The following is a 27,913-nucleotide window of genomic DNA, read 5'->3' on the forward strand; positions in this document are numbered from 1 at the left end:
TTGGTCCCTTCGCTCACAAACGGACGAATAAAGGCAAAACGTTGATTTTCCTGAAGCGCTGCCAAGGTACTGACGCCGCCATTGGTCGAGCGCATATTCGCTTTGTTTTGGATGTTATCGAACGTTTTAAAAACCTTTTTGAGGTAACAAACAATGATAATTTTGAAATTTGTGTGCGGTTAACATGCACATTTACAAAGACAACGGTTTTGGTGATACAATTTGAATATATCGTAACGTTACGCAACGGCTCAGTTACATTATTATGAATAACGACGAGAGAAGTGACAATTTTATTGCTCTGATTATTGTCAATAATAATTATCGCATAATTATGTTTTGTATAAGAATAATTAACATTAGCAACAGTAATCTAAATACTAAACTGTTACATAATGTGAAGGAAGAAAATATGACACAATGAATGAATGGAATCAAAGTTTTAGAAATAATCGAAAATGCTGTAAGAACTGTATTAACTTCGAGACAAATGTAGCACACTTGGTTAGAGGCGACAAAGCGACCAAAGATTTTTAATATTATCTAAGCATTGTTTGCTCTCTCAAACATTGTAGTAATACTTTTAATTCTAAATCCACAGGCGGTCGTTTATCCATTCCATTTTTCAATACGCAAGTTAGTCCATTAAAATTATTGTTCAAAGAAACATTATCTCAAATGTATATTTGGAAACTATTATTACGTAGGTAGGATACCTAGGTAGGATACCTATTTAAAACCTGTGATTAGAAAAATAACAAAAAATATCGTACAATTAAGGGTAGATTGAAAAAATGACCTACAAAGCAGGTTGATGATAATAACTCGTGTATCTAAGGTGAAATATATTTTTAAAGCAAACGCAATAAAGTAGGTGTATGAATTCTGATTTAATTATCGATTAAGTAAATCTGATATATGTTAGGAAGGAAATAAAGCAGCAATCCGTGACTAGCCTAATCTAAAATCCAATTTGATTGACACAAGTTCTTATTCGTAAAACCCTTTAGTAAATTAAAAAGTAAAACCAAACTGCACTGGTCAAATCAAACCTGCTAAAAATTTCAAAGCTGACAATGTGAATGCAAAACTAAATAAGATTGACGATGCAATATGAACACCTACTGATAAAAAGCCAAAACAACACAAAGAACAATACAAAACTTAAAACGCAATTCCACACGCCACAGGATTCTAAATTAACAAAAAACTAAACCTAGATCAGTTAAACGTTTAACAAAAGAAACGGTTAAATTGGGCTATAGTTATAATGATCTCATAGACGGACAGCCAAGGCAGACAGACAAAAACGTGACTATATACCCTGTGTACGTAGTTAATGTACCTGTAGGATTTATTAATATTATCGTCTAGCTCAAATGTGATATGAGCGTCGAACGGCCTTGAATTCCTTTGTCAATTCGGATTTTCTACAATTGTATAAATCCAACTAGGTACCTACTTACCTAATTCTTTCACCAAGAGGTAGTGGTTTATCTGATAATTTATCGTCGACGACATATTATACCTAATGTCTTTATAAAACATCATTCACAGCCACAAAATTGAAGTACTTAAAGGAAATTTGGACTTGGCTGTTTCCAGAAATATCAGAGGGGTACGCTAAATTGGGATTTGGGAAAGTTAACGTTACCAAAAGTCCAAATTGTGTACGTAAACAGGTATGTACAGTAAAATAACATAAGCCAGACTCAGGACTCGTTAGTGGGGAATCTTTTGGCATTATCGATAAACATCCCGTCGGGCCCTAGGCTGTCTATGTATAGGTTGTCTTAGGGCAGGCACACGGCGTCGGCGCGCCGGGCGCGACTGAATTTGTTAGCTTTTTTTGGAGGTAGGGTTGGCTCAGTGCCTGAACAACGTGACATATTATTGAATAACAAGTTTTCTTTATTTTCTATTTTTCATTGATATTTTCAGGATCCCCTTAGGGTGAGTCCGATAAGTCTTTTTTTGGCAGTTGATGCCTAGCAAGCAACAAACCATTTTTGGGAGGACCATCTTTCAGAAAAAGGATATCGAAGCTTAGACATTAAATAACGGTTACCTTTAGTCTAATCCACTTAAATGTAACGATTAGATAATTTAAGTTAGACCTTGCTGAATATTATGAATTGAAAAAATCTAAACTGAACAAAAACAAGTACCCTTTTAAGTTTTTGTTCAATTCCTGATCAGACTTCCTGTGCACTGAACATGCATTAATCATTTACCTAAGACAGCCCTAATATTTAATTGTGTGGGAGGAGGCAATTCGTGGAACAACTTCTAATTGTGTGTGTGCGTGTATTTCAAATACAAATAAAATCGCACTTGTGTGCGCGCCGCCGGTTCATTGTCAAGGCCAACAGCCAAATCTCCCGCTCGAGCCCCCCTCACTCCCGCCTCACTCCACCCATAGTCAATTATACGAATTCGCCGAAAACATTGGTGTGCTACACGCATATCGCTCGGCCTGAGAAGCCTTCTACGTCGTGGCTTCTAAGTGGACCAGCAATAGTTACCGAACTGCATTACCTATGTAATTTTGGTTGGTATCATATTTTTTGGTACAGGGACTGTGGTTGCCGCCGACGCGATAATCGAGTATTTTTAACGTTGCATATCGCATTCCGCCGGCTTTTTATCTACATTGCGCCGCTGCGAAATCATAATACAACAAAAACCGCATTGGCTTGCATCTATCGGTCTAGACCACGCTAAACATCTCCAAAAGGTGACGATAGACATCACGTTTTTTATATCAAGGCCCGCCGCGTTAGACGTAGGTACCTCAAATCTGATCGCAGAACTATGTTAATTGTGTGACTAATAAACTGCACTGTCTGATATGATATTATGTAATTGTCGTTAAGGCGTGATAAAGGTGGAAATTTTAAATCGTAGATTATACAAGAACTCTTGGTAGTTTTACATGTGCATTACAGCCAGGCGATTATAATCGAAATTGATCGCGGAAGCATTAACATAAACTAATTATTTTATTATCGCTGAAACCTGCCCTGCCCGTGACCAATAGTCTTGTAACCTAAGGTCGGTTGATATCAAAGTATCATCTGCAATTAATTAAACATATACGAACGTTAACTGTTTTGTGTTATTTTATACAAAGCCACTAACAAGAGTAGAAGACCATTTATATCGAGTATGTAGTTTTATAATATGGAGTAAAAGGTTTTTATGCAATAAATGATACGATTACTTTAGATTGAAACAATGCAGTTTGAATATATAGCATTATTTCCATGCCTATAAATATTCGTAATAAATGAACTTGCACGGCGTTGAGGCAAGAGCACGTGATAAAAAAATATTACAGTCTGTTATCGTAATTACTGCATCGTGCTTACATATAATCAAGTAAGAACTAGAAACAGAAAAATCTAAAGAATTAAAAACGTTTAGTCAATCGTTAGAAGGATATAGAAGAGGATGACGATGGAATTGAAAATTGTGATGCTTGTAAATAAATATTATTAGAAAGTCTGTTCAAAAATCTTTTAGTACCTAATGACTAAATGCAGGAGGTAATGCTGCTAAAAATATGTGTCAGTGCATGGAAAGATTGAGTCGATAAGTCCAGTCAAGGCCGCGTTATATCACCGACGTTTGCATCACGTTGCAACAACAAAAAATGATTAGATAGAGTAATCGCTGCAAAAGTATACCACTTTCTTTTGTCTTTATGCATGCTAATATTCGGATGTACGGTATACATAATTTTAGAGACACCAGTTTTTGTTCCTTTGAGAACCAATTCGGTAATAAGGAAGAAAATGAAAAATGGGTCGAAGGATAAAACCACTGATTAGAAAGACCTTTCGAAGTCATGGCCAAATACCAATGAAAAAGTAGATCTAAGATTGAGACGGTAGAAGGACCAGAGAAACAAAGAAACGTATTGATATAAGTCAGACACTATTATTAATACAGAACGGATCAAAGAGGCCATTATGCACTCAAGCGATAAAAACGGGCCTCGATATCAACCCGAACAGGATTATTCAACACACGAAAAAATAGACAACATTAAAAATTTGCACACGCATATAAGTAATGCAGACACAGAACAAACCCAAAAACCAGACGCATTTTTTACTTTAGCACCGTCTAACGGTTTTTAAATAGTCCATAAATATGATATGGTTATTTTGCGTGACTAGTTGCTTTTTACTGCCTATAAAACTTTTAAGTCTGTGCATCAATACCTTCATACTTTTCCAAGTTAAATATACAACTGGAAAACTTGAAAGAAAATCCATTCCATTTAACGACGAAATCAAAAGTGGACAAGAATAATCAAGAAAAAGTAATAGAGTCAAAAATAGAATTAGAAGTCTAGAAGACAATAGTAAGGAATGTAGAAGATGCGTGTACATTTTTCATGAAGAGAAAATAGACGCTACGCACAAGCCACGAATGTTAGAGGCGGGTAATGGTAGGCGGCTCGATCGATCACCGGTTGGGGCAGGTCGGGTACGCTTCACGTGTTGAGCGGCTCTACCCGAGCCTACGACACTAGATTTCCCAAAATCCTAGACTATCACCAAAAACAATATAGCAGGCATGTTTTACATAGATGATTTTGTGGTGATGCAAGAAAACTTGAATAAGCACTAAGTTTGTTCAACAAAATGTCGGCGAATTTTGGGCTTAAATAATTTGGAGATCAGACTGGCTGTTAGGAAAACACTAATTGATATTATTTCAATTCCGCATGATACGCAAAATATGTACCAGGAAAATTACAATTATTTCGAGTGACTAAAAACACCCGAATATGGTAAATTAATGCACTTTAAAAAACTGCGTTTGAATTATTTTAAAGTTTACGACGCTACCAAATATCATGTTTGAGCACAAAATCTGAAGGAAAAAGAATTTTCTTGCATTGAATATGTACGCAATTGTCAGCTAAAAACATAATATTTATCGGTGTTCTTATTCAATAAACGCTTAACAACACGAGGAAATATAATACCAGCGCGATAAATATTCGGCAGTCCGGCGCGTGTAGCTGTTGATAAAATGTTAGCCTAGGTCAAGGCAAAATACAGTTTATGAAAAACCGGCACCATATTTTCATAATAAAAACGCCGGGAAATGTTTTACAGGATACAAAATAAAATATGTAAAGTACGCACCACATCCTCCATCTCCATCCAGTCCATGTCGGCTTGTTATTGTATGTCTAGGTTAGCTTAGAAGTCTGGATCTAGTGCTGCGCGAAAGTACTGCGCGAGGCGACGTTCGGTACACGAGTGCAGCGTCGTGTGGTGTGTGTTGCACCGAAAATTCGTTCCCGCAGCTCAGACCCGCGCCCCGCACCGCACCCCCGGGGCTCGCAAATTTTCAAACTTCGAACGATTCGCGCAACGCCATCTAGGGGCGATCGGCGCCCCATTGCCTCCGTGTGTGGCCTTGAACTTGACTGTACACGTCGCGAGCGACCCACTTTTGCGGCGCGTCCCCGCGCCCCGCCGGCAGTCGCGCGCATTGTCACGGCCAAGCCACCTGAATGGATCTTAGTCGATATAAGGCGTATATTCGCGTGGCGCGGACGAACACTCTCGTTTTCACCGTACTGTGTTACGTCACGTTGCACGTTACATCACTGGATTATCTTGCACACGTTCAGCGCGGACGATAGCAGGACAGAAACTTCTCACGAATGTAATAGCGCTGTGAGTATTATTTTGCTGATTTGTTATTTCCTTGGCGATCTAATGACATTGTTTTGAATTCTTTTCTAAGGCAATATTATGACGATACTGCTATCAGATAATTGAATAACAAGACATACTAAGTTAAGGCCATCTTTATTTATATCGTTGCGTTTTTGTATAGGAATATTTTGTTTCATAGAACTTTAGTAACATGAGTGGCTGAATGTTTCAGGAGGTGGACTTCGGAGCCCTACTGCGTCGTTATCAAGTTCAAAGTATTGCCAGTGCGTGGCGTACGCACGATATGAATGATGCTGCAAATCAGAGAGCACGTGAAATCACTGCATCTACTCAAGTAAGATATAATTTAAACTAAACTTAGCTTTTTCCGCATATAGAATAAGAACAAAAATCTAAAAAAGACATGTCTTCAATGTCACAGGTACAAATCGACCAAGCAAATCAAAGAATCGTCTAAGTAACTAATTTAAGAAGCCTTAAATTGTCAAATCTCACTTACATACATAAATTATAATGTCTTTACAGGCAAAGCTGATTAGAGTCCATAATTACAAACAAATTAAGGAGTAAAACTCGACAGTAGACGAACTCTTAGGTGAGTAGAATTTGATGGAATTCTTGTTGCGAGTCCAGAAAAGTTAGCTGAAGGAATCTGCCCCAAATTTTTTTGCAAGTCAATTCAAAAGTAAGAAAGTTCGCCTGCATAATCTTGCATAATACTAGCCGAGAGTGGACTTGAGATCGAGAATATTGGCTCAGATTAAGGCCAATCAATGGTCGTTGATGCACAACTGCAACAAGATTGCACTTTCAACGCATTTTAATCACGATTCGAGTGTCGAGATCAATCTTTTTTGTCGTATGTCTAATTTTAGATTAAATTCACGATTTGTTAAAGCGTTTCTTTCTGCATTTACTGTAATTTATAACCGGATTTGTAAATTATTTGAATATGCATTCTAAACAGATATGATGTTTACGATGTGATCCATTTAATGTTGATAAAAGATTTGAAAACTTTATATCTGTGATGACCTACTTAGATCAAATGTCCTAAAATTCCTAAAATCTAAAAAGTCCTAAAATGGGTTTTTGGTGATGACAATGTTAGGACGTGATAACTTATACAAATTAAAATGCTGTATTTTTTATTTTTCAGGTCTAATTACCGCACCATCGAAGACAAACGTATTTAATATAAACCTAAACACAGTACAAGGAAGATCCTATCTTTGATAATCTTGCGGCAGAATGAAGCAGTCAAAAGAAATATTAGTCTTTGTTCCATAGTTAGTCACGCCATCTAGATATGGTAAACAATATTAATAGACAGTTTCAATGCAAAAGGCTGCAGATTGAAATGCCGCCAAAATGGCATGATTCATTTTGTGGCCATGTTATTATCTGCCTAGCCTTTTCCTAAGTATAAAGCATATGCAACTGCCAAAAAAAATATTCATGTCATGAGATGGAATTACTGTAGAACCCAACTAGAACTTTGAAGAGGAAACCAGACATTACAAAAATAAATATGCACCTAAAATTCCGGTACAGATAATGCCTTCAATATTGCTATAGAATACAAACGAACAGCCTAGACAACAAAAAAGTGTATTTGATAAGAAAACAACTAAGTACCCATACGTCCTTCGACACATAAAGCACCTAGCTACTTTTACACGTGTAAAATTCTGTCGCGGAAAGATAAGCTGACCAACCTTGATTTACAATGATACAGCGAATATCATTGATTTATTAAACAAAAAAGCCGAACTTACCTGAGATATAATTAAAGATGCGAGCATACTTCAAATCAACAAAGAACCTTCACTTGCACGTGGAGCGAAAACTGGTAGATTGCGCCAACCTTGGCTTTTTATATAGTCCAAAACTTATCAACCACAACCGCCAAAATCGTGTGATAACCTTTTATACATAATATAATTACCACAATGGGCCATCGCAATAATAATTATTACATGAGGAAATATGTGTGTGAACAAAACAAATATACGACTGTAGCGGACTTCCACATAATTAGGGCTTGGAAAAAAGGAGTTTGAGAATATTGAGAAGCTGAAACTATTTTATTCTCATATGTTTTTCTTTGCGATTCTACAAGATCTTCGCATGCTGTTATTGTATGTATCAATATAATAACTGTTTAACCACGGAGTCTTTGCTCGTTCTTCCCCCATAGGAAGCTACTTTTGGAATGAGCAACTAGAATCAAACTTATTTCGTATTTTTGACGTTCAAAAGTTTGCAAGGAAGTATGCATGGTTCTTGCTCTTTCATACAAAGACTACTTTGAGTATATCTTGAAAGAATACAGCACTCATAAAGCAAAAATATCATAAAAAAGGCATTAAACATTTACTTTTTATCTTAGTACAGGAAGTGGTTCCCTCGGGACACGGGGGTGGAAGCCAGTCTAAAATATATTTTGGATTCCAAAGAAGAAATGATGACAAGACAAGCTAAGTAGAACAAATGACTAATGGTCATTAGCATACCTAGAGTGAACCAAAGTTGGTAATAGAAAGATCGAATAGTGGAGTGTTTGTTCTTCGTCCTCATAAAATACAAGGAAATAACCTTATACCTATATCTATGCGAGTCAGAGGGGGATATGCAGATAGTGGAGATTTTCGTCCTATGTTCTTCCATTATTTATTTCTGAACTTTAAGAAGCGAAAGCTAAGAGAAATACAGACTTTCAGAACTCAAAACACGAGAAAAAATCTTGTAGCGTCACTATCAACAAAATTCATGATTTTTTAAGATCAAAATATATTGTGTGAATATTTTATTTGACGTTGATCTCTCGCTACTAGATAATCTCGTCACTCGTCAAGAGCATGCCATATGTTGGAGGTGGTATTCTGCAGGTCAAAGTCCACCCATGCCTTGCGCGGTGAGTAAATTAACCCCAGTTTGGAAGAGACCTTTCTCCAGCAGTGGACTTTCCTCAGCTTTGACGAAAGACCTAAATACAGAGATACAGTCCAGATAGAGTGCATCTATATTTGAACAATAATTATACTGCATTCAAAACTGAAAATTCGTGCATGACGCATACCCCTCACGTACGCCATATAGCACGAGGTTGTGACGAAGCAAAGTCCAAAAAGGCGTTAATCAAACGTAACCTTTTTATGTCTTTCATAGGAGACTTTACAACAAACGCGTAGTTCCGATTGCAAGGGCTTACGGTACCCTATCCTGGTCACTGGCCCAATTTTCCGAGAAAAAACTCACATTTTGTTAGCATAACTGACGCATTGTTAGAATGGCCATGAAAATGCAGCATGATAATTAAGTTTACATGGATGATTTTATTGGTTCCAGATTTTTTTCATGTATTTGCGCATTCAAGTAAAAATATTTTGTACATATAACTAAATAATGTTGATTGAAAAGGTTTTTTAAATTGTTCTGTTCCATAAACGAAGGAGGGAGCGAGAGAGGAGGAGAGGTCTGTTTACTTATGTGTATTAATAAGCTAAAGCACCGTACATTTAGAACTAAGCTATTTTTGTTAATCTCATTTTAAGTGAACCATGTTCTTATGAGATATAAACTTCCTAAAGCCTAAATATGTGTTCTGGCACCATTGCTGAAACTAGGACTATGCCAATGGCGCCCAGGCATAGAGCACAGGAACAGGAGAGACAGTTCATAAGCAGCAAGTTCAAACTGTGGTTTAAAAATAAGGATACAACTAACACACAGCTTGCTTTTAAGGATGTGTTACACTCAACTGTGGCATATCCTGAGAGGATCTGCATGATGACGCTGATTGTATGTGATACTTTAAATATCGATGATTTTGTTTTCAACATAATTAATTGTGGCAAAAAGGACAATGCCAGGGTGTGGGCTCAAAGTTTGCCCAGCAGTGGGAGTAGTTCCAGGGGGTTCCATAGTGCACTTTGAACACGTAATGCAAATATTTTTGAAATCGCTCCCTGGAGTCCCGAGGAAAACCGGTTCAAATATTCCACATGAACAGTCGCTTTACAAAGCTTGAGCCATTTGTCCAGTAGTGGGAGTGGTCAAAACAGGTTCTTGACTTCACTCTTAACACAAAATTAAAATATTTTTGAAATCGGTCCCAGGGGTCCCGAGGAAAACCGGTTCAAATGTTCTCCATACTTAGTCACTTAACAAAGCCTGAGCCATTTGCCCAGTAGTGAAAGTGGTCGAAATAGGTTCTTTACTGCACTGTTAACACGAAATCCAAATATTTTGGAAATCGGTCCCAGAGGTCCCGAGAAAAACCGGTTCTAATGTCAAACTCGAACAGTCACTTTATAAAGCTCAAGCCATTTGCCCAGTTGTGGGAATGGTTCGAATAGGTTCTTTACTTCACTGTTAATACGAAATCCAAATATTTTAGAAATCGGTCCCAGAGGTCCCGAGAAAAACCGGTTCTAATGTTCAACTTGAACAGTCACTTTACAAAGTCTTAGCCATTTGCCCAGTAGTGGGAATGGTCAAAATATGTTATTTACTTCACTCTTAATACGAAACCCAAATATTTTTGAAATCGCTCCCAGGGGTCCCGGGGAAAACCGGTTCAAATGTTTTCCATAGATAGTCACTTTACAAAGTCTTAGGCATTTACCCAGTAGTGGGAGTTGTCAAAATAGGTTATTTACTTCATTCTTAATACGAAACCCAAATATTTTTGAAATCGGTCCCAGGGCTCCCGCGAAATTAACCTGACAAGACTTTTCTTCCAATTAGGTCTCATACATCCAGTAGTGGAAAATGTTGGAATGGGTTATTTTTTTTACTTACTGTGATTTTAAAATAAATTCTAAAAGCATTCGATTCTAATAAGAACTGACCCTGATTTCCCGAAAAAAAGGCAATTACCGCAGTACAAAATCTAGAAGATCTAGACTCCTGCGCTATGAACTATCTACTAGAAAAATCTTATCAAGACGAATAAAATAAGCTCAAACACGAGGTAGTTAGTAGATACCGTTGAGGAGTTCCCTCGTCTCTCTGTCGCCTTCATCGTCAGGTCAGATCTTAACCTCCACTGTTTTATGGTGTCAGAGACATTTACCCAAATGACAAGGTTTTACTTGATATGTGCCTACAAGTTTTGAGAGTTGCACCCGATTTTTTAGGGTTTCCATCATCAGACCCTGGACCGGATGATAAAGGAACCATTTGGGAAGTAAGCCCTTTGGAAAATGAAATAATTGTTTAAATCGTTTGGTAATCGGCGGAGTTTCGTTCGGTAAGTCGTGGTGGCCTAGTGGGTAATGGACCAACCTCTCAAGTATGAGGGCGCGGGTTCGATCCCAGGTCAGGCAAGTACCAATGCAACTTTTCTAAGTTTGTAGGTACTTTCTAAGTATTTCTTAGACACCATTGACTGTGTTTCGGATGGCACGTTAAACTGTAGGTCCCGGCTGCCATTGAACATCCTTGGCAGTCGTTACGGGTAGTCAGAAGCCAGTAAGTCTGACACCAGTCTAACCAAGGGGTATCGGGTTGCCCGGGTAACTGGGTTGAGGAGGTCAGATAGGCAGTCGCTTCTTGTAAAGCACTGGTACTCAGCTGAATCCGGTTAGACTGGAAGCCGACCCCAACATAGTTGGGAAAAGGCTCGGATGATGATGATAATCGGCGGAGTTATGCTCGTACAAACGTAAAAAGAATATAAACGAACTGAGAACTTCCTCCAGTTTTGGAAGTTGGTTAAAAAAAAGTTGTCGTATACAACCCCTCGTGTTTGTCAATTAATATAATTAATTTCAATTAAGGTAATAAAAGTGGAATATTAAGAGTTCGTAAGCATATTTTTCGTAATATTGAATAAGAGTCAAACCAGTTTTTCTCAGGACTCCTGGGATAGATTTCGAAATATTTCGGTCTGGGACCTATTATAAGCCTATGGAACATAATAGACTATGCAGTTACTGTGGGCAACTCTTGAGCCCAACTTCCATACAAAGAATAGCATTGTCCTTTGGACTTCATATGGCATCAATTAGCAGGCTGGTGGCATGACAGGTTTGTTAGGGGATTTTCGGCAGTGGACACCAATTAGCTGATATGATGATGAACCAAATCTTGTCTTTGGACTCCTGACAATAGTAAATTGAACACCTTATATTAAACTTACCTCAACAATAGCAGCAAGATGCTCCTGGCTGCCTTTCACATATATCTCCTGAATTTATAATGCTGTTGACCATCGGTGAATGTCGAGACATAGCAAAGTTCCACCTGAAAACATCCATAGACCATTATTTTCTTTACTATATTCACAGGTATCTTTTCTAAGTTAAACAAATGTTTTAATTTTAAAACCTCTTCTACTTTAAAAGCTTAAAAGCTGTGTTTTGAATTTAACTAACTGCAGTGGTTCATCTTATTAAATCCAATACCACAAGATATTACTTCAACTGTTCAGCCTTGTTGGGGTCAGATGCTGCTAACAACCAGTGTTTTACATAGAAGCCAGTCACTCCACAACCCAGTTAAACGGGCAATCAATTTGTGAGACTGGTTGTCAGACATACGAGATATTAGACTTACCTACTAGTATATAAAGGTGTCAATTATCTTGTATTCGATTTAGACCGTTATTCTCGTATATATATTACGATGATTACGATATATATTACGATTATTAAGTCTAGATTAAGTTATTTAACTCCTATGATTATTATTTTTAAGATTTATTTACTGCTATTACAACTGAGCTATTTGTATTTGTACCTGTTGAACTACGTTTTTAATAAATTTATTTTTATTAATTTTTCTATTTTACATTATTTCAATTGGACAGAATATTAATATACAAACAGAATTTCTAAGATAGTTCATGAATGCTGAATTTCAAGCTATCATGATCCTACATAAACTGAACAGTGTTGATATACAAACAGTAAGAACAAACACCATCGCTATAGCTGTTGCCTAAAGCAGAGAGGGCTCTCAGAGATCAAACTGCTAGAGTATCTAAACATATATATATCTGTAGGATTTATAGTATACTAAGTCCATAATCACAGAAATGGACTTCTTAATGTACTGTCTTTGTCAAATGTAACTTTTAAAAAGTTTGTTTATGCTATTATTCACGAAACTTGTGTATCAAAATTAATGAAATGAAATTGAGTATGTAATAAATATGAAACTTAATACTTACAGTAATATTTTAAGATTAATAGGATAGTGATAATTTGATGGAAGGCTTCCAAGTTTCTGTTGTTTATGTACAACTCCACAGGTATTCTGTAAGTCAGTGAACTCTTTGTAACGTAATATGTAATGAAAACAATAATAAATGTTATAAAAGTTAATAACTATCTAGCAAATGCAACTGCATTTCTCAGAAAACTATACTATTATGTAAACATCTATATATATTGCGAAAATATGTCACTCACCAATAGTTATTCCAGACACAATATTGATGAAACCAAGGTTTAGATGTAGTATTATTAGATACTATTCAATTTAGCCTCAGAACTCAATCAAAATTAATAATTTCTAGAATTTGTAAAACCCAGGCAACTGTCAAACAGCCAAGGCTGCAGTTTCAGATTTTACGTATTAAACAACTCGATTATTACACACAGTCCTTTATAAACATAGTCTATAAGCACATTTATTAATTAGTTTAAAAGATATGCACAATACCAGCTAAATACTAATACAAATTCTAATAATTAGGTTATAATGCTGTTATTTATCCACTTGCACTTTCGAGTGAAAACTGCATTCCACTATATTATAAATACCTATGTTTGTTTAGCTATCCTGCTTACATACATGGGAAAGTATACCGTTATTCCTTTCTTATGCTTAGAAGTATAAACATTTATCAACTGAGTATTTGGAACGCTATTTAAATGTTGCCGCATTTTTGTTACTGTCTTTTTTTAAGGAATTGTTATTTTAAAAATTGCTTAGTTACAGCAAAGTAAGTATTGTAACAAAATAAATTTAAAATAAAACTGCAAACGTGGAATACGATGGAAGAGCATAAATTATAATACCCCAAAAATATGGCAATACAATTTATAGCCACTCCATTTCATGCAGTCTTTATTTTCCCCTCAGTCAAATTTTTTTATTTAGACGAGCAATCCGCTGCTTATTTCATTATAATCTTTGGTTGTGATCTGTATATATTTATGATATAGTAATTTTCAATTTCTGAATAGAAAGTCGTCATGCTACACAAGCTTTATGTCCGATCGAAAATACGTTCCATTTCCTTACTGACGTGTAACATAACCTGGCAACTTTTACTCAAAAAGCCGACGACGTTTCTCTTTCGGGCCAACTCATCGGTCTTTTTGACATAGAATATGTTTGTTTTCAGTTCTTTATGTTATGAATTGTGACTGAATTAACGCGATATAGTATTAAACTTTTAATTAGAAGATGGAGTTGCATTATCTCGTGTTTGTTTTGAGTGTGTTATGGCACGGTACGGATGCGATCATGTGGAGCCTCGCGCCTAACACACAGAAGTGTTTGAAGGAGGAACTCCACGCGAATGTGCTCGTGGCAGGAGAATACGAAGTCACAGAGATTGCCGGACAGAGGGTCGACTATATTGTAAGTTACGAACATTTTTTTTGGCAAAATTCCACCACTCCTACAGGTCTGATATAACTGTAAACGCAACCATTTCTCATATTGTAACACTGAAAAAAAATGATCTCAATTCCTAAATAAAAAATTTGATTGACTCTTAAAATATGGTCACATACATTCTTATTGGAAAACTATGCTACAATCCCTTCCATTCATTTGTAACAATTGATCTTTTTTGTTGAGCAAAAACCTATAGGTACACAATATTGAAAGATAACAGTATCAGTCAATTATTGACATAAATAAGTAAACATAAAATAAAACCAAGAACAATAAGAAGAAAGTAGGTTTCAGTCATATAAGTATAAGAAATAAGTACCATGCTTATCTAGGTTTCACACTCAAGTGTTAATAAATAATAATTAACGTCTAACTTTGTGTTGTAAGTTCTGTAATATAATACTGCGTGACTGTAAAACATGATAAGCCAAGTACTAATGTGACATCGATTTTAATTATTTCATTGGCACACAATCAAATTCCTTTGTTTTGTTTCAGTCTCATATTTTAAAACATATCTATTATAATCTCTTAATTGTCTGAACATCTTCAATAAATAAACAGATATTGCAATTTTAACCCTTAATGCCAAAATAGTCATTTACTATTCCTTTTCTTTCTCCTAATTTCTTAAGAAATAATGTATGAGAAATTATAAATATCTTTACTCTTAATTTTTACAGATTCGCGACTCCAAAGACCACATATTATCACAGCGAGATTCCATAACCAAAGGGAAATTCACATTTGTGACAGAAACTTACGACACATTCGAAGTATGTTTCATATCAAAAGTTCCTCCAGGTAAGTTATTATAAGATATAAAACTAATAATTTCCGTCAATGTAACCAACTGAACTGTATAATATTATACTAGCTGTACCTTCAATACATAGTTGCCTAAATTCTGATATAAATTCTAATAAGTAATTAATATTTTTGTTACGATGTATCAGTTGTATATGTAATACAATACAACTGTTAATATCTGCTAAACAGATAAATTATTTTCAACATGAATAATGTTTTAGTGTTATCAGTAGTACCTAATGGTTTTAAAACTCATAACTTTTTTGTTGAATTAAGTTTATATTCTCAAATTCCCAATCATATCTCACAGTCATATTAGTACTGTGTATGAATATAGGGAAATATTTTATCCATATGGTTCATTCATACCAAAGTAGTCATATAGATGGTACTACAGACAGCCAAACGGACTTCATTACTAACAAAATGTTAGAATGATCAACTTATGCTACTAGAATGTTTCTAAAAAAAGAGACATTATGTAATATCTTATGTTCAGTAAAATTTCAATAGAAAGTAAATAGTTGTACTATACCTCTGTTTGCATAAGTACAGCTGGTTACTAATGATCTCATTATTGAAAATCCTATTTATAAGTTGCCATTGCAATATACATAGGTATATTATTATGTAAATACAAAAGGCTTACTAAGTAAGGCTTAAAAGACTTACTACAAAAGGCTTGCCTTGTATCATATGTCACATTCAGTAGAACAAAATCATTATTTCGTCAATATCTCTTCAAACTAGATAACAAAAAAATATTAAATGTAAACTTATAAACTAAACTAAGTTCATAAAAAAATGTTCTTAATTTTTAAAATATATCTTTCAGAACGCCGTGGTGTTACCCAAGATGTGATGTTGGATATCAAAATCGGAATAGAAGCCAAAAATTATGAAGGTGTAAGTATAATTTTTCTCTTACTCTCTATGGTCGCAAAATCTCAAACGGGAGAAATATTTCTAGACACTTGATATTATCTGTCAAAAAAAAAAAATGCTACAGTTATTTTCTTTAATCTATAGCTAAAGCTATACTCATTTGTTCTTGTTAAAGCCATTTTTAAACTTTTTTTATTTATATCGGTAGAAAATGCTTCTAGCTGTAATGTCCTAATATATTTTGTTGATTTGTCGGTGAAACTACTCCACTCTCCACCAGAACTCTTGGGTAATAATGTGTGGGCTTTATGTGTGACTAACTAATTTATTTCAATGAGTTTTTGAAAGCACGCATAGTAACATAGATTTATTTTATGCTTGAATACTCAAAAATGTCGCCTAAAGACGTTGTCTACCGGAAACGAATACGCGAATCTATGTGAAACAATGAATTGATGGCCTATTGTCTTATTTATATTAAAACTTAACAGATGCTACTAAAAATAAACCGCATTACATATCATGAAATTATTCATACTAACTTACAATGAGTAGTTGGGCATGCATTTGGTATTATTTTTTCCCAAAGTCCGAGAAAAAGTTTGGTTCCCATACCTTCTATAATATCAGTCTCAGTTAAATAGACTCCATTTAATACTTAACTCTTCTTATTTCTATACTAATATTACAAACAAGAAAGTTTTTTTTGTTAATTTCACACAAAAATTAACCTATTTTGATAGATCATGCTGCTGAGTGTTGTCATGTATTTGCTGTGTTCAAGATTAACATCTAATAAGATTTAATTAATTATGTTACAATCCATTTTAAGCTTGTATTAAGCAATATAATATTTATAAGTCAATTCTACAAATATTTCATTGGTTGCCATCAAAATATTTATTTAAACTCTAAATAATTAACAAAACCCACTGCACATTAAATAATACTTTCTTTCATTGTTAAGAAAACCCTTAAAATATCACCAATCACTATTAAACTGACAGCCAACAATTTCCTAGTGAATGTAAAGATTTTTTATTAAAACATGCTATCTACATCCAGATTGGTGAAGCAGCCAAGCTGAAGCCCATGGAATTGGAACTGAAACGACTAGAGGACTTGTCAGAAGCCATTGTTCAGGACTTCACACTCATGAGGAAGAGAGAAGAGGAGATGAGGGACACCAATGGTAATTATTATTTTAATTTTAGAAGCAATAACTATTTAATAGGTTGACATCAGATTAAGCCTATAGCAAGAATAGCAAATACTACGAATGCCCCGACCGTACGGGGACCCCGCAAATAGTTGTAACTAAAAGGTTCTAAAAGTTCTATGCTAAACTAAGCACTATTCATTAATTTTACTTTCCTCGTCATGCCTTAAATAAAACCATTCACTGATTTCAATGAATCTATCCGGCCATATAAAAGGACTAGATTCACAGTTGTCAGTTATTTCGGACAACTTTTGTCTTCTGTTGTTTTTGGAAATCTATGAAAAATTTTTACACTTTTTTTTTCTAATTTCTTAACCAGATAAGCTTTCAAAAACAATTAATTTGATCATAGTTTCCTATGTTTTTCTATTTCAGAGTCCACAAACAACCGAGTTCTATTCTTCAGTTTATTCTCGATGGCATGTCTCCTGGGTCTCGCCACGTGGCAGGTTCTCTACCTTCGCCGGTATTTTAAGGCCAAAAAACTCATTGAATAGCACAATAACTATTTAGCCGCGGCTAAAGTTGCGTGCGGGCTTAAACTAGAAGTTCGCAGATTGCATGCGTCAAGTGTGTTCAAGATATCTTTTAGTCTTCGTATTTCAAAGTATTCCCATTGTTTCACCAACTCCATGAAGATGTAAATATGTTTTTTTCGGTCTAGTAACATTGTATCATGTGTCATTTTAACCTGGCAACACTGAATTCGATCAAATCCTAGTGATAATGAAAGGAAATGTTGGAGCCATTCATCACAATACCCGCAGGCCACTTTATCCGCAATAATAGATCTTATATTACTTTATATTTAAAATAATAAAAATTTTGGAATACTTAATACAGATTTATTATTTAATAATTTTGTTGTAAATGTTTGAGTTCATGTCTGTTTACGAATGTGGTAAAAATATATTTGAAATAACATATTGTTTTATTATGTTACCAGAACTAAATCCAAATATAGTTGAAATTATCTGGGCTTTTCGAGCATAGAAATAAAAAGAGTGCGAAAGAAATGGACTGCACGCAAAGGCCCTTTATCACTGCGCGAATATAACAACATAGTTAAGCGTTAGAGGGAATTATGAATGTTAAGAGTGCGACAACCTTCAGCAATGAGTTATCATCACTGACCTCTATATTTACCACTGGATAGGCTGTTCCGTACGTTTGACAGCAATTTTTTTGTGCCCATTTGAAGCGCCAATATCGTTTAAGCGAGTGTCCACAGAACTAATTTAGACGTATAATTTCAAATGGCTGATGAATGGCGGTGAGAGAACTTTGTTTGTTCATTGGTTCACTGTAAAATAATTTTAGTACCACGGGCACTCGCTACGTCTAACAGCGCCAAAATGGCGATTATCAAACGGGCACAAAAGCACGTTGACAACAGCCTGTCCAGTGGTAAATATAGAGGTCAGTGGTTATCATAGAGCTTTTTATATGGGACATCGGGTCTTCCCTTGCTCTGTTTGTATTTTTAACCCCCGACGCAAAAACAACGGGGTGTTATAAGTTTGACGTGTCTGTGTGTGTGTGTGTGTGTGTGTGTGTGTGTGTATGTGGCATTGTAGCTCCCAAACGGATGATCCGATTGAAATGCGGTTTTTTTTGTTTAAAAGGTATGTCAGTCGGGAGTGTTCTTAGCTATGTTTGGTGGAAATCGGTTCAGGTCTTCAAGGTCATCAGCTCGTTTGCTAGATGTGATAGGAATGTTACACGCTCAGTTTACTTGCAAGTATATGTGGGATCTGAAATTTGAAACACTAATTTCTTTTGGAACCACTGAGCTGGTCTGCTGTTAGGGCACGAAGGTAGGAGACGTAACCCTGAACTGCCTTTTAGTAAACCCATCGAGTTTGGGCTCGTTGAATTTGTCTTGACGAGTTTTCTTCATGTTTCTAATTGACGAGAACCTGATGCTGGAAATGGGATGTGGCGGATGAAACCCTGAAATGCCGGCATGAAACGGATAAACCGATTTATATTTTTGCTGAAAATCTAGAATATCCAAAGGTTAATCTTTATTGTTTCTCAATCTGTGCAATTCTCCCAGAGTCAGTTTGTCATGAGGATTGTTAAACAGCTTCCTTTGGCCGAGATCGCATATAGCGACCCCATCTTAAGATAAAATAAATTAAATGAAAGAAGGAAAAATTAAGGAGCTCCTTTAAAAAGCATGAAATAAAATTAAATTATAAATTAAAAAAAACCCCCGACCCAAAAAAAGTACGCAATAATTATGACAAAAGGTTAAAAACGCTAAACCCTATAAAAAGCAAAAAAATAACTATTAACACTACGTAAACTAAATTTTGACGTGTCGGGGGACCGCTTTTTACCTTCATAAATACTTACATAAATCAAATGATACCTACCTAATTACAACATTCGTTTAAAAAAAAAACACGTATCTAAAGTAATGAATTAGAGCGGTCCCCCGACACGACAAAATTTAGTTTACGTAGTGTTAATAGTTATTTTTTTGCTTTTTATAGGGTTTAGCGTTTTTAACCTTTTGTCATAATTATTGCGTACTTTTTTTGGGTCGGGGGTTTTTTTTAATTTATAATTTAATATTATCTCATGTCTAACAATTATGGACAATCTTGATGCTTGTAGTGGATAACTTTAATTAATCGTAGGTGTATGTCGTGAGGTTCAGAAGGTTCCTATTAGAAAAGTGAAATAAAACACATAAATTCGGTAACTTATGTTTAATCTCGTAGAAACTGATTTCGGGTTCGCAAATACACATCTCGTTGGAAGAGCGGTTCTTATGTTCACAAAACATTGTACCTTTGTAATATAAAAACAGAAACATTAGCACTTAGAAATTATATCACCACCCTTTTAAAACTTAATGATAGTTTACGAATTGAGGACTTTCTACGAGTGAAACAAGGACGGATAATGTAATGCTACGTGTTTGAAGGTTGATATCTAGAAGAAATATAGTTAAACCTTAATTAGTAGCTGCTATTATTCACCCAATACCTACTTTAAAATGAACGTTAAGATGGCTAAGCACAAATCGTAAACTATCATCTGCAAAGAAGGGTGGATTACAACAGGAATTATTATTCAAAAGTCAGGGGTAGGCAACAGTTTTAGAGGGTTCCTTAGTTGCTGGATAATTATCATAGTTTAATTTAATTTGCCCTCTATAAAATTGGTTTTAAATTACACAGCGATTCTATCACGTAAATTATTATCTATTGAAGTACTAAACATAGTACCTACAGCCAAATCCCTGAGTTTAGTCTAAGCCGAAATATTTGTGGCCTTTCTATAAAATTCTTTACTCTATACAAATACTGCGGGTCATGGATTTTATAACTTTATCAAAATTTCACGAATTTAAATGCACTTTTTATTTATTTTATGCTCATTTTTTTCATGGAGATTGAGCAAAATCTCAAGCGGTTGAAATATAAATTAATTTATAATATTACTTAAATTGTTTTACACAATAAGTTAAAAACAACGATAGAGCAAGCCATAGTTATTTACACTATTAGAAACTTTCAATTTGCTATCAATTTGCTAATTCAATATTATTTTAATTATAAAATAAATAGAGGATAGTGGGAATCTGCTACGCGCCTATGTACTAGACATACAGACCAGATGGGCTGAAACAAATTATATTCCAATTACTTGTGATGCAAGACAGCCTTGATTTTCCATTCTTTCTAACGACTTATTATCAGAACACGATACTTTTGTACAATACTTCCAGCCTGTAGCACATAGATGTCGCAAAAATATTGTTCAATTTCAGTGTTCAAAGTTACCATGTGACAAAGTTCCACGTCTGATTAATTGGAATGTTAGGTAAATATAAAAAAGTAACTAAAAATGATAAATATAATATAAAAATATACTACACATAGCTATACTTCATAGCAAACAATTAATGCTATAATAATATACAATAAACCAATACTTTTGAAGCAGGTAATTTAAAGGCAATACAGATTGTATCCAATAAATAAATTCATGGAAATGTTTGGGGTACAGTTAAAAAAATAGAACGAATTTCTTCATCACAACATAATTAATAAAACATACAAAAATTAAATCTTACAATCATCCAATCGAAATCATAATTGCACAGTACATTTAATTAACTTATTTTCCTTATATACAAAACACGGGTCCACTGCGTGGGCATGTGTATATTTGTGATCATCAGAGTGGGTAGTAGTCGAGCTGCACCGTCAGATGTTTGACGCCGGCCTCGCGGAAGATCCGCGACGTTTGCTCCGTCACGTACCTAGGATCCACTTCCTTGGCTACTTCTATTTTAAGTGCACCCACGTGGACGTCACTACACAGCGTCCAGAAGTGCGGTTCATGGACCGCGTGCACGCCGGCCAGGCCGACCACGCGCGTGTAAAGGTTGGGTAACGCGCGCTCGAGTGAGGTAGGAGTCCGTTGCATGAGCACGCCCGCGGAGTCGCGCACTAAAGGTATCACACTCGCGGCTATGAGGAGAGCTATGGCCATGGAGCAGATGGGGTCGGCTCTCATCCAGCCGAACGTTCTCATGAGGATAGCTGAGATGATGACACCGACGGACCCTAAGGTGTCAGCCAGTACGTGAAGGAACACTCCTCTCATGATGGCGGAGCCAGCGCCAGTAGGGGCCTCGCTGTCGTCGTCATGGGAATGACCATGGTGGTTGTGTGAATGGCCGTGGCCGCCATGGGAGTGACCATGTCCCCCGTGGCCGTGACCGTGCCCGTGGTGGAACGCGTAAATGCCCACCATGTTCACCAGGAAACCCAGTATCGATACCAGCAGCAGACGTTCATGTTTTACCTGGAATTTATGAAAATAGAATTAGTTTAAGTTTATGTTGAGAATTTGCTAAGGACTTGTGCAGGTTAGATAATAAAATCGATTGATTAGGCGTTGGTGGTCGGAAGTAGTGGATTTCACTATTTATGCAGTTAAGTAATAATCTACAAATCAACTTTGTGGAAATCGAATTATATGAACATCGCTTTGGTTGATTCTCAGCTGATCATGACCATCAAAGTTTCACTGTTGCAGCAGCATGAGATTTTAGAAGAGGAATGTTGAGTAAGCAAATAAAGTGCATGTGTGCAAATTCTGCGTTTGCTTTAGTAAACACAATTTCAATGTTAAAATTAATTACAGCGTCATGAGATTTTGGTTCATGGTCCTTTTATGCACCACATGTTTTACAGTTTTACTGCTTTTTTTCTTGTCTCTTTTACTTCGCATATATCATCTACGTTTTATAACATAATGCAGTGCGGACAAAAGATATGTTTTACCCGGATATGGGAGGTGGTTCCCATATTCTGGACGTGGTGAACAGCTAGGATACACATGTATGCTTGACCAATTTATCACGACATACACTAGTATTAGTATGCTACATAAGGAATTATTCTTATCGGTTTCCAAGTCCGCCTTCAAGATACTATACTACCCTTGTGAAAACGGCCTTGCCACCCAAAACCTTACATAATCGCAGTAACACGAACACCCAATCAAATAATGACGTACTTCACAAGACGTGGTTCTGAATGTTCTGATGCAATTAAAGTTACAATCACAAGATAAGTTGCAGCACCAACGATATTAAAACACGTGCCTAAAAATAACGGATAACGAAACTTATCAGTATCACGTTAGGCTACAAAAATGTCATTCACGTGTTAACATGTAGTAGTCAAAACAGTTTATCTATCAAAGCGATCTTTATCTAATTACGGGAAGCCAAATTGAGTTGGGCAATGTCCCTTCGTTTAGTTTTTTATCGCCTCGATTAAGTTGATGGAGTTTGGTCAAACTGATGTGTGCTTCGGACAGAAATATAGGTGTTAAAGCACTATAGGCTTGGATAAAACATTGTTAACATGCAAATAATAAAAATGCCTAGTAAAAACCGAATGAGTTTTGTAGTCGTGTCGTAAAAAAATTTTTTAACATTAAGATAAACTGGGTAGCCCACACACAGGTTTAAAGTCAGGTGTCAGATTCAAATTGCCTACCTGTAATTAAATCCTTACTAATATTTACCTGTTTAGTAATCTATGTTAATATTATAAATAACTAATATTATGTAAATAAAGTATCTTGTATCCAAAATTTGAAGTCATTCTAACTGTAGCGCTTTGACGCCTAAACTACTGAACCAAAAATAAATGTTGACACTGTATAGACTCTAGCTAGAGCCTGAGAAAGAGCATAAACTATCTTCTTTAAAAGGGATTAATGTTCTTATCCAAGTGAGGGAATGCGGGTAGAACCGCGAGAAACAGCTAGTTAACATTACGTGTCGTGTTTTATCAGCTGCAGAAGACATGTCATCATAAGACATTTCCTGATCGCTAACATAAACAAAACGTGAGATTTTTAACATGCATCACTGTTCAAATCTCCTGCGACGAGCAGTCAGTTCTAATGAAATCATTTTAAGCGAAGATAGCACAGATAATGACTGTGTTTTTGGATGAAAGATACCAACAATGATTTTGGTACCATTACCAAAATCATTGTTGCGGTATAGTAACAGGCAGAGTAATTTGCTTCAAAAGGTTTTCAGACTGCATTTGGAACTTTAAGAATTACCGAATTGCATTCATATTTACTATCAATTGGGAAAATAATATATAAAGCAAAGCATGGGTTTATCACAGAACTTTGATATGTGAATCCCCGAGACCCTAACTTAATCATAATAAGAAAGAGAAAATACCCGCATTCAAGTCACTTGACCCCGAGATTTAGAGTTCAGCAACACTTCTGCTTCTGAGCTGTTTTTTACGATTACTTGGTTACTTGACCTCCACGGCAAGTGATTATCGTATCGCCTATAGGTTGATATTTAGCTAAGCTTCAGACTTGCAAAACCGGAATTCATCTTTCATCCAATATTAAGTCTCTTAAGTTTATGATCTTTCTAATATAGACTGGCGGTTTCCCACGATTACACTCGTATCCCGAGCGAACCACTACCCCATACCGGGACAAAATATAGTCTATGTTACTCGGTAGCTTCCCAACAGTATAAGATTTTTTCTATTAGTCTAGTTTTTAAATGACAATAACAAATAGCTATAGAATAAGCTATGGACTAAGAAAAGGCAGAAAGGCGCCACTGTACATCGGTAGGCCGGAAGAAACGAAAAGCGGGCCAAACGTTTTCTGTGACAGATGGGTGCCAAAAGGATATCTTTGCCAAGAGTATATGTAGGACACCGTACACGGGTTAATATAAAAGAAAATGGTGAATGCCCGTCTGTTTATGGTAACGATTGCTCGTAGAGGCTTACTTAAAAAATACAAACATCCGAATTAAGAACCTCCTTTTTGGGAAGTAGGTTAAAAAGTGTTTCCTTTCATCTGCTTTAGTTAAAAATAGCTCATATTTTCAGCATGAAAATTATGTCTATTTATTTTTCGCAAATGGTATCAAGACCACGCCATACAATTGGCCGGTACTTTATTTGACAATAAACTCTTAGCAAACAAATCTTATAAAATACGTGCGGTATAGCAAGAATTGTCACTGCTATTTGGCAACGTAATTTCAACACTATTGCAATGTCGCTGTGTTGAAAATCGCTTGGCCAACGTTAATGGGTGAAAGTTTTGCATGTTGTGGTGTATCATGGCATATAGTTTTTATTTGTATTTTTATATTGATTGATTATTTATTTTTACTCGTATTTTCAAATGCCGATTCTTTTTAAGAATTACGCAAATCGGCAGTTAGTTGTTTTTTCATACTTGTTAAGGGATTTGTAATACTTAAACTACTTTATCATGTTAATATTGTAACATAATAGGTATGGAGCTATCAAATGCATTTAAGACTTGGTTGTATTTATCATTTTTTTAACTACATATAAACTTACAATGCATATTTATGTAAATGCCAATGTATATCTATATACATTTTATAATTAAAAATATTTCAGATTGTAATATGATAAATGAAATAAACAATTTAAAAACTGATACTTTCTTAAGAATACATAGTTTCAATGATTTATTGTTTCACTAAGTTAATGGTACCATAAAGATGATTAGTTCTGCTGATATTGTTAACTTTTGCTCAGTTAAACCTCCTTGGACCATATTATAAGGAGATTAAGGTCGATAATTGTGTGATATGTTTAACATAATAACTTATTATCAAAGAAGTGTTTAAAACAATTGAATTGTTATGGAGTTACTGTAAGTAATTTCATCTGCACCCACTTAGGATAGTGAATTGGGTTCTATGTCAGAAAGAACTGCATAAAACCTTATAACCTTGGCCTTTTTAAGTTAATGTTAGGCCAGTGTCAACCAACAGGTATCAGAAATATATAACTTTTGTATACTAATAGGTACTAGTTTCTGTCTGTGGTTTCACCCACATCCTGAAATAGCTTACTAACAATATTCATTAACCTTTTATCGCTTTCTCTTAATGATATGAATGGTACATATCTTTGATTCTGTGAGCAGAAAATATTTTTAACTTTTAACAATATAAAAAAAGGAAAAAAGTTTTATTGTTGTTTTGTTTGTACAGGCTCTGAAAGTACTAAACCAATTAAACGATTTCTTTTACTGCTGGAATGCTACAATCCGGTATTCCAGTATTTCCCAAGGGATACAAATGGAATGCAGAAACGCTGCTAGTATCAAATTAATAAATTCAAGTGATCACTTCATAATAGTTAATTTGTTAAATATTTTATGTATAACAATAAAGATAAAAGATTAAGTAAACCTTTGAATGTAATGTTATCAGTATTGATTAAAAATTATTTAGTACTTCGTTCTTAATAAATTCAGTCTTGTAGAGTTTTATATTTGTACTTTCTTATTTATTTAGTGAAGTTGCTTAACAAAACCACGTATTAGAAAATGTATTTGTTTAGAATTTAATACATAATTTGTACTGAAGTCTCTAAGTAAGGATTAGTTCCATTCTGTATAATAATATTATTTTGATTTGAATGATCCTTTCAGCAACAGATTACTTTGTAATAAGACATTTGAGCTTTAAATTAATGGACTTCTTAAAACTGCCTCAAAATGATTATCAATTAATGTAAATAATAATATGTATTTAAAATAAGTATTTACCTCTGGTGGCTCAATAGCTCTTTCCACAGCCTCACTCATTATGAAAAATGCTATAAACAACAGGAACAGGCCATTTACAAATCCAGCCAGTACTTCAGCTCTCGCGTAGCCATACGAAAACCGTTCGTTTGCGCGCCATTTCGACACCAAGGAGGCCGCAAGCCCCGCCACCAGCCCCGTACAATCAAAGAACATGTGGAATGCATCAGAAATTAGACCTACAACCAAAATAAAGGCAAATTAGCACAACAATAATTAACAATATGCTACAAGTGAGTATAAGGAAAATATAAACCAAAAATAAGTTCAAAATGTAATGTTTAAGGTACTCACCTAAACTATTCGTCCATACACCGTAAAACAACTCGACAAATGCGAAGGACAAATTTAGTAAAAGAAACAGGAATAGATTCCTCGAATTCTTATCAGAATAAATTAGTCTCATCCAATTTGCTATCTTTTCACGTATTCCACCCACAGTTCCGCGCGGGGCCCGCGTGTCCTTTTGCGTAAGGGGCAACATTGTTTTTCGTGTGTTTCCTTAGGGTTCTTTTCACGTCATTTCACTCAAAAATCACAAAATCTGAACATAAGACTAACATAGCTGCATACGTGTACTTGACAAGCGGTTCTAACCTCGCACGATAATAACTTTAGATATTGGATTTTACAGGAAAATAACGTTACTGAATAAACGGTAGTGTCTAGTATCGTATCCTATTTCATTTACACAAACTTTAGTAATGATTTTCTAATAATTTATAAACTTTACATCGTGCGACAACTCAACTTGTCGCTGTCGAACTGTCAAAAAATTTATCGTGATAATGTTACCAACTTTTTTCTTTCGTCAATCACGTATATTTACCAATCAAAACATATATTTACAAAAAATATATGTAATCAAAACACATATTTACAAAAAATATATGTTTTGATAATATTGCGTGAAGATTTTACCATTTTGTCTATGCCAGTAGAATAATTGCCTTGTTTTTATTAAAAATCTGTTTTGATTAATTGTTGTTTCATCTCGACAAGATGACATTATTTGTTGATATTATTTATTATTTTTATATATTTAAAGAATTCCCAGGAATCCTTTTAAATTATACGATGAACTTCAATTTCCCAGTATAATTGTAGAGGACTCTTTTGTTTAATTTTGTCTATGCTTTAATTTCTTATCAATTTTAAAACACTGAACAGGTTCTTATTGGTCTGTATCAGAAAGTCACATTGAGAGCCAATAGAAAACTAGAATTTATGGAAAATATATGTAATTGAAAGCACACTTTTCGATGAGTCATAGACTTTCAACTGACACTCGTTTCCGGAAAAGTTTTGCATGAAATCTATGAACATTCGTTTACATTGTTTATGACTTGAAAATGCACATTCGCTTTTATTAAATAATTAATTTAAAATAATTAAAGAATACTTCTATGCATAGCAAATAAAACGATTTTTATGCCGAAACCAACTTTTGTTGAGATTGAAACTCATAAAGCTTAATATA

The 27,913-nt window shown here is 35.1% G+C and overlaps 2 protein-coding genes and 1 long non-coding RNA gene across 3 annotated transcripts; 2 read left to right on the forward strand and 1 right to left on the reverse strand.

The window, feature by feature from the left end:
* The first annotated feature begins 5,480 nt into the window (after positions 1-5,480).
* LOC110381027 (uncharacterized) lies at positions 5,481-7,784 on the forward strand. The gene is made up of 4 exons (XR_002429858.3): positions 5,481-5,705; positions 5,920-6,042; positions 6,234-6,303; positions 6,868-7,784. It is a non-coding gene; the product is annotated as an uncharacterized LOC110381027 (long non-coding RNA).
* Positions 7,785-13,984: 6,200 nt separating this feature from the next.
* Bai (baiser) lies at positions 13,985-18,187 on the forward strand. Its single transcript, XM_021341204.3, has 5 exons — positions 13,985-14,309; positions 15,032-15,152; positions 15,994-16,064; positions 17,109-17,235; positions 17,641-18,187. Exons 1-5 carry the CDS (start codon positions 14,133-14,135, stop codon positions 17,760-17,762), a joined length of 618 nt encoding a protein of 205 aa, XP_021196879.1. The 5' UTR covers positions 13,985-14,132; the 3' UTR covers positions 17,763-18,187.
* A 1,783-nt stretch (positions 18,188-19,970) lies between these two features.
* On the reverse strand, positions 19,971-27,222 carry LOC110381018 (zinc transporter 7). The gene is made up of 3 exons (XM_021341190.3): positions 26,728-27,222; positions 26,395-26,612; positions 19,971-22,095 (listed from the first exon to the last, which is right to left on the reverse strand). The coding sequence occupies exons 1-3, from the start codon at positions 26,915-26,917 to the stop codon at positions 21,463-21,465; spliced, it is 1,041 nt and encodes a 346-aa protein (XP_021196865.1). The 5' UTR covers positions 26,918-27,222; the 3' UTR covers positions 19,971-21,462.
* Positions 27,223-27,913: the final 691 nt, after the last annotated feature.

The sequence above is a fragment of the Helicoverpa armigera genome, chromosome 20, assembly GCF_030705265.1.
Source record: "Helicoverpa armigera isolate CAAS_96S chromosome 20, ASM3070526v1, whole genome shotgun sequence".
Classification (NCBI taxonomy): domain Eukaryota; kingdom Metazoa; phylum Arthropoda; class Insecta; order Lepidoptera; family Noctuidae; genus Helicoverpa; species Helicoverpa armigera.

Excerpts from the sequence above, each read along its gene's own strand:
- Bai (XM_021341204.3), top strand. The coding sequence starts at position 14,133 with ATGGAGTTGCATTATCTCGTGTTTGTTTTGAGTGTGTTATGGCACGGT. Across the intron at positions 15,153-15,993 it reads CATATCAAAAGTTCCTCCAG|AACGCCGTGGTGTTACCCAA; the intron begins GTAAGTTATTAT and ends TATATCTTTCAG. Across the intron at positions 17,236-17,640 it reads GGAGATGAGGGACACCAATG|AGTCCACAAACAACCGAGTT; the intron begins GTAATTATTATT and ends TTTCTATTTCAG.
- LOC110381018 (XM_021341190.3), bottom strand. The coding sequence starts at position 26,917 with ATGTTGCCCCTTACGCAAAAGGACACGCGGGCCCCGCGCGGAACTGTG. Across the intron at positions 26,613-26,727 it reads TGTATGGACGAATAGTTTAG|GTCTAATTTCTGATGCATTC; the intron begins GTGAGTACCTTA and ends TTTTGGTTGTAG. Across the intron at positions 22,096-26,394 it reads GAGCTATTGAGCCACCAGAG|GTAAAACATGAACGTCTGCT; the intron begins GTAAATACTTAT and ends CATAAATTCCAG.